The following is a 7,461-nucleotide window of genomic DNA, read 5'->3' as shown; positions in this document are numbered from 1 at the left end:
AGTCAGATAACATATTCCACCGTTTATCGGTTGACCGCCTATTTTAAAACTAATTATTTTGAATATATATATATGTAAATGGTAAATATCATTTGACAAAATATTTTTCGGAGTTAGGCAATGACAATTTTCACTCTCGCTTAAAAAATTTGGTAAAGATTTTTCAAATACAAGATTTGGTTTGTTTGATTTATTCTACTTATTCACGTATCATTATGAAATTCATAGCTAGAGTCACCCTAAAAAAAATTATAAAATTGTTGAATCCTCTCTAATTTTAAATTTTACAAATTTGATATAACATTTAATCCCGTTTTGATTTTTTTTAGATGTTATTTAGCATATTTAACTCAATTCCCTTTTTAATTAATAAGAATTATTTTTTAATAAAAAAATATTATTTTAAAAGTTGTTAAAGGTGTGACTTAAAAATATATTTATTTAAATGTGTAGAATTATATGAGAAAAAGTAAAATATATATTGAAAAATAGGAAAATATAAAAATATGTAGTGGTAGTTCTTCCACCTCTTCCAGATTAGAATCCTGGGCCCCTTTAGTTTTCTCCATCGCCACAAACATGAAATTGTGAAGATCATCTTCTTCGATTGCCCATAGAGAGAGAGAGAGAACGAGAGAGATGGTGATGGCTTCCATCTGCTCACAGTTGTTCCAGATTCATCCGACAATCCGTGTTCGGAGTGCTCCCTTGACAATCTCTTCCAAGGCATCAGAGCTGCCGAGCCGTCGCACCGTATCGCTCCCCAGCCGGAGGGAAGGGATCTTATTATTGTTGACGGGTGCGACGACATTGAAGGTTCTAGAGTATCCTGCCAAGGCAAGAGACATACCTTTGTTTGGGATACGTAAGAAGCTAGAGAAGGTTGAGGAGAAGGTGGAGGAGGTGATAAAGGAAGGAATTGAGACAGCTGAAGAAGGAATCGTGTCGGCTGAGAAAGGAATTGAAACAGCCGAGAAAGAGATCGAGTCTGAAGTGCGCATTAGTGGTCTGGCCCAGGCCGGGGCTGTGGCGGTCGCCGAGCTTTTTGCGGTGGTCGTTGCTACTTCAGTTGTGAATGGCATTTTGGGTCCTGAAGCTCAGAAATCATGAATGCTCCCACTTCCATATTTTCTTTAAAACCCGACCCGACCCGAATCCGGGGAAATAATGCTACAACTTGTTATGCTTTTAGATATTAAGAATTTCATTGATCAAAACATTTATCATATGTATTTATTTTAAATGCAGAATGTTTGTGTTAATTCATATATGAATATGTAAAAAATTGAGATCATTTTTTTTTATCAGGTTACAAAACAAAAATAATTGGACAATTAATATTGACTTCTTATTTAAAAAATTAAATACATATTTGAGAACGTCTTTATAAAATATGGTTTAAATAGTCAATTGTGTCATATGTTACTCGAATTATTATAATTTTAGTCAAGCGACACTTTCTCGAAACTTTTTTTTTTTGAAAAACGACAAAATCATTTCATTAAAAAAACTTAAAAAGGAAAAAACCTCTCTGAATTCATGAATTAAAGCAGCTTTATTTTAAAAAGGCGGAATTACAAACTAAACAAGTAAACACAAAATGAATTAAAATTGTATTCTTATTTCATGTTATTCTATTTTTCATAATTAATTTATTATATATAGAATAAAATAACAATTCTTTAACTTTCTTCCCAACTATTCTCATATATTAGCTATTTTTTAATTTATTAAAACTGCATTCGACAATTTAAAATGGTATATCTCAAAAAATACTAAATTCAAAATATAAATACGTTCAAATTGATAAACGTATATATACAATTATGTTCTTATGAAGTTATGTAAAAAATAAATATTAAAACTATCTCTTTTTAAATCTTCTCACATATTTTATCACGTCAAACATTTTTTAAGTCATCAAATTATATTTAAAAAATTAAAATAAATATATCTCAAAAAAGTATTTAATTAAAAAAAAAAAAAATCTATATAACAACTTTAAATATTATTATATTTACAGAAATTAAAAAATGAAACTCTATTAATGAAAATGAACTATGTTGTAGCATCAAATATATAAATTATATTGATATTTAAATAATTTAAAAAACATTATAATCGAGTCGGGCGTGTTGAAAAGCGAGCGACCATATTAGAAATAATCCGGTCCAACTTTGTTCCTTTCCTATATATATTATTGCCCGACATCGACGGTCCGCTATTCGCGTTTGACAGTAACTGGTGTTTCAGCTCGCACGCCCTTTCAGAGGTCTCCAACCATGGCAGCCAAGACTGCAGTAATAGCTTGGTATACTATTCCTCTCTCTCTTTCTCTCATTCATATTCATCATCTGCCTATATCGCCACCAATTCTTCATCTTTCAATGTATACTGCAACGTTTTCCTCTTCTTTTCTTCCACAGGGGTTCCGGAGAAGATGGACAGTTAGGAATTGGAAATAACGAGGAGAGAGAACGGATCTGTGTTATCAAAGCACTGGAGAATGAGAATGTTTGTTCTGTCGTTGCTGGAAGTCGAAACTCTCTCGCCATTTGTGATGACGGCAAGGTAATTGTCATTTTCCCTTTTCTTCAAGTTTTAAACTTTTAAGGTCAAGTTCAGATTTTGGTGTTTCTTATATATGTATTAGTTATTCATGTGGGGATGGAATCAAAGGGGGACTTTAGGACACACACCTAATACCAAGACTGAGAATATTCCTAGTCAGGTCAAAGCTTTAGGTCATGTCAAGATTGTTCAGGTAATCCAAACCCTTATTTTTATATATCTTGAGGTTGAATTTTATGCAATGCTAAGTCATTTGGTTAACTTTCAGGCAGCTATTGGTGGCTGGCATTGTTTGGCTGTTGATGATCAAGGAAGAGCTTACGCTTGGGGTATGCTTTGGTTTGTTTTGGTTTGGCTTGGTTTGGTTTGGTTTATCTATCTTCTTTAGGATTACTTGTTGTTTGGCTTATTAAGACATGAAATCCTTTATTAAGGTGGTAATGAGTACGGCCAGTGTGGTGAGGAACCTGAACATGAGCGTAAAGGTGATAGTGTGATACCTTTGAGAAGGGACATAGTCATTCCTAAACGATGTGTTCCAAAACTTACAGTTCGACAGGTAGGTTTTTTCTTCTCTTTTTCTATTCCTATTTATGTCTACATTTAGATCATTCATATGACAATTATCTTAGGTTGCGGCTGGAGGCACACACTCGGTTGTTCTTACTCGTGAAGGGGATGTTTGGACTTGGGGTCAACCTTGGCCTCCGGGCGATATGTAATTCTTTTGTTGTTGTTATTTTCATCAATTTCTTTTATTTGCTCATGTACTTATTATAGTAATGTGTTTGTGTTTATTATTAGAAAGCAAATCTCAACCCCGGTTAAAGTTCAAGGTCTTGAAAGGGTGAGGCAAATTGCAGTTGGGGCTTTCCACAATTTGGCACTCATAGAAGATGGAAATGTATGGGCATGGGGAAATAATGAATATGGGCAACTTGGGACAGGAGACACTCAGCCAAGATCACAACCTATTCCTGTTCAAAGGCTTGCTGGTCTTGTTCTGGTCTGATGTCTATGTCTATGCATTCCTTTTGCTATCAATATAAATGTTTCCTTCACTTTTATTGTAATATTTCCATTCATTTGTCAGGTCGATATTGCAGCTGGAGGATGGCATTCTTCAGCCCTAACAAATGAAGGAGAGGTACTTTCATTACATTGTGTGTATGATGATGTTTGGTCCTTCAGGTGGCATTCAACTGATTAACTGTTGGGTTGAAACTGATGTATTTCAGGTGTATAGTTGGGGTAGAGGAGAACATGGGAGACTTGGATTTGGAGATGATAAGAGCAGTAAAATGGTTCCACAAAAGGTTCTGCTTCTTGTTGATGAGGAGATTGTTCAGGTGCGATATATCTTTACCTTCGATTTTGACATTTTTCTGTTAGATTCAAAATGGTGGCTAATTTGGTGTTACTTTTATAAATTAAGGTGTCTTGTGGGGGGACTCATTCTGTTACTTTGACTCAAGACGGGCACTTGTTTTCAGTAAGTAATCTAAATTCATTTTTCTTTACACATTTTCAATCTTGTTTCTGAGATATTTGCTAACCCAACAGTATGGACGAGGCGATCATGGTCGATTAGGATATGGGAGAAAAGTAACAACAGGACATCCTTATGAGGTCCCGATAAGCCTTCCTCCTCCACCTCCTGCTAATGGCATAGAAAATGATGAATCTGATGATGGACATTGGCGGGCTAATCTTGTGGCTTGTGGTGGCCGACACACATTGGCCATAGTGGAATGGCACACAGGTGAATTGTAACCTTTATGTTGGCCTACTTATGATGTATTTTAGACCCTAACTGTTGTTGTTTTGAAAGAGACTAATAAAGGATTATTATTATCTATGGAAAAACATAATTTAAAGTGCAATATTTTGAGAGAACATTTTAAGGTATCAATATAATATGATAATGTTTCAAATTTTGTTGTTATCAGTTATTCCTAGTAAAAAAAAGGTGTGAGCCAAAAAGGGTTAGTAACGGCAAAAACCGTTGATATTGAGCCAAAATCGGTTATTTTTAGTAATAACAACCACTAAAAAAATGGTTGACATCTACAAAAGTTTTCGTGGACATTGTTCAATCATGAAATATTAATTGTTTTTTTAGTCGTGGTTAGTAGTCAATAATAACCATGAGCGGTTATTATTAAGTACTATAGGACGGTTATCATTAAATAATTTGTCAAAAGTTTAATGTTATTAATCAATATTAACATCTATCAAAAGTTTAATGTTATTAATCAATATTAACATCTATAAAGGTTGTTGACATTCACTTTAAATTAAATTTAAATATTTTATACAAAAATTTCAAATAACAAAATAATTTTCAAAATTCTAAAAAATATATATATATACTATTTATTTTCTTTCCTTTTAATTTTGATAACCTCTTTTTCTTTCCTATGTTCTCATAGTCTTGAGTTTTGATGAGTATTTGAGAAGTCTTTTTTCAAGCTTTCTTTTCTGTTCTGGATGACTGAATGTCCCAAAAATAAAACATTTTTCAAGCTTTTCTGTTCTGGATGACTGAATGTCCCAAAAATAAGACCTATAAGACCTTCAACTCTATAGCCTTAGATCGGATAAGCCTACTCACCGCACCTGAGAATTTGGGAGGATGCGGGACACTCATTGCGAGATGGATAGTATATATATATTTAAATAATGATAGAGAGCAAAATATTTGTTACAAAATAGTAAGAACTGATGATTAGACTTGTTGACTAAGTATATATTTATTTTTCTCTTTTATCTTTATTATAAATTCTCCCTCTTCTCAATATTTACATTTTATCTTTCTTAAATATGATGCATTTAATAATTATTTTTTTATAATTTTTATTATTAAAAAATACTTAATAATTTCTCTCTTTAATAAATCAAACTAATAATTTTAATTTATATATATATATATATATATATATATATATATATATATATATATATATATATATATATATATATATATATATATATATATATATATATATATATATATATATATATATATGAGAATAAGAAGTGAATATTTCATAATAATTCAATTTCAAATGAATTAAATATATATAATAAAAAAATTAAAGAAAGAAATTATTAAATATGATTTAAAATAATAAAAAATTAAAGAAAGAAAAATTATTAAATGAAACGTATAATTTAAAATTAAAGTAAGAAAATGATGAGCGTCATATTTTAGCTACCCATTATCTAAAATATTTATAAATGAAAAATATTTTGTTCTTTAAATTCAAACAAATTGATTTGAGAAATGAAATCATAATAGAAAAAAATCATCTTTGTCATTCTCAATCATCCGATCAATGACATGTTCAATCAACGTTCGAATAATTTCATGAGTAAAATCAAATACAGAAGAAGACTTAATGATAAAGAGATAATCAAATGCTATTATTATGACGATATGGGAGATCTCTTCTCAAAACGGTGGAGGGAAGTCGGTGAACTCATTAATCGTTTTTAAGATGTCTAAGCTTGTTAATACTAAATTTTATGTTATGTTGGTTCGTTGTGAACATTTTTTTATATTTATTTTGTTACTCTCAAATGATTAATCTAATTGAGTTTTCGGTGTATTTGACGAATGGTAAACACTTTTTATTGTTTTCGTCGTTATATTTAAACAATAATAATTTATATCATAGTGTACACATGAACTTTTTTTTAGAAAATAAAAATATAAAAATATCATTAAAATTTAAATTAATATTTTCTACTTAGTATAATATTTTAATTGGATGATAAAAAAATATTTTATAAATTATGATTCTAATTATAGTTTATATTTAATGTATATTTAGTTTTTATCGTGATCTTTTATGATTTTCTTAATTTAATTAGTATAATATCGATACATTATATTTCTTAAAAACATAATATATAATATTATATTGACTTCCTCAACATCATTATTGACATAGAAAAAAATCCATAAATATAAATCTGTTTGCAAACAAACTAAATTAATATTTACAAAAATTGCATTTGCCCTTAAGTGGTATACATTCAGACTCTTAATTCCAAACTCTAAAGTATAAATGTTATTGCTATAACCTATCTAAGTATAATTGTTTTTTTTTTTTAATTATTTAAATTAGCACCAGTACCCTATAACAATGGTTTCAACTCTAACTTAAAACGTTATAGAGAGAAACCGCCGTGACATTTGTTCTCTTAAGCACCGACTTTGACACTTGAGCTACCGAATCGATCCTTTCTGTGTTAACTTTTTTTCCTGCAAAAACATACCAATCCACCATCCAATACAATACTCATGTTTATGTTATATTTAGTAAATAATTTGCTTGATGTGATAAAATGAATAAACTAGTTAAAGCAATTCACTTACTTGAAAGATATGTATTGTTTAATTTCCTCTCCTTCATAGCTAAACCATTTTTCACCCAATTCTTATTCATCTTGGAGACTTATTTCTACATATAGTTGAAGAAAAAAGAATTAAAACTAACTCGGGGTTGAACCCTAGTGTAATTCAATGGTAAATGCAAAACCTTGAAGTAAAATGTTCGACACATCACCCTTCAGTCTCCAAAATGTACGCCCCTCATTATCCATGAGGATGGGCTTTGTCCTAACAGAAATGCAATGTTGTTTTTCTGTTTCAAAAACGGTATAAACAACTTTAGGAGTTATTAAATATAATGAAATATATATCATGATAAGCAGAAGGATTATTCACCTGTGCATAGCATCTCTTTTGATTCCATCATCTCAGCATGAGCTTGGTCTGTTTGCACTTTAAATTGTGATACAATGGTTGTATGCTCAGAAATTGAAAGAGGAACACCATTTTTAGCAATGACAGCTTCAGCCAACTCATCCTTCATCTTCTGC

At 30.6% G+C, this 7,461-nt stretch overlaps 2 protein-coding genes across 2 annotated transcripts; both read left to right on the top strand.

Moving 5' to 3' along the window:
* The first annotated feature begins 569 nt into the window (after positions 1–569).
* LOC124914878 lies at positions 570–1,294 on the top strand. Its single transcript, XM_047455498.1, has one exon. The coding sequence runs from the start codon at positions 640–642 to the stop codon at positions 1,108–1,110; it is 471 nt and encodes a 156-aa protein (XP_047311454.1). The 5' UTR covers positions 570–639; the 3' UTR covers positions 1,111–1,294.
* Positions 1,295–2,180: 886 nt separating this feature from the next.
* LOC124914432 (ultraviolet-B receptor UVR8-like) lies at positions 2,181–4,517 on the top strand. Its single transcript, XM_047454978.1, has 11 exons — positions 2,181–2,311; positions 2,427–2,571; positions 2,654–2,764; positions 2,840–2,900; positions 3,006–3,130; positions 3,204–3,289; positions 3,376–3,577; positions 3,665–3,718; positions 3,810–3,920; positions 4,007–4,063; positions 4,135–4,517. The coding sequence occupies exons 1-11, from the start codon at positions 2,283–2,285 to the stop codon at positions 4,342–4,344; spliced, it is 1,191 nt and encodes a 396-aa protein (XP_047310934.1). The 5' UTR covers positions 2,181–2,282; the 3' UTR covers positions 4,345–4,517.
* The last annotated feature ends 2,944 nt before the right edge of the window (positions 4,518–7,461 follow it).

This window comes from Impatiens glandulifera, chromosome 9 (genome assembly GCF_907164915.1).
Source record: "Impatiens glandulifera chromosome 9, dImpGla2.1, whole genome shotgun sequence".
NCBI classification, from domain to species: Eukaryota; Viridiplantae; Streptophyta; class Magnoliopsida; order Ericales; family Balsaminaceae; genus Impatiens; species Impatiens glandulifera.
Note: the sequence above shows the minus strand (reverse complement) of the source record. Positions and strands in the feature narration are given on the sequence as shown.

Coding starts and splice junctions, on each gene's coding strand:
- LOC124914878 (XM_047455498.1), top strand. CDS start 640: ATGGTGATGGCTTCCATCTGCTCACAGTTGTTCCAGATTCATCCGACA.
- LOC124914432 (XM_047454978.1), top strand. CDS start 2,283: ATGGCAGCCAAGACTGCAGTAATAGCTTG. Junction 2,312..2,426: donor AAGACTGCAGTAATAGCTTG/GTATACTATTCC, acceptor TTTCTTCCACAG/GGGTTCCGGAGAAGATGGAC. Junction 2,901..3,005: donor AGGAAGAGCTTACGCTTGGG/GTATGCTTTGGT, acceptor TCCTTTATTAAG/GTGGTAATGAGTACGGCCAG.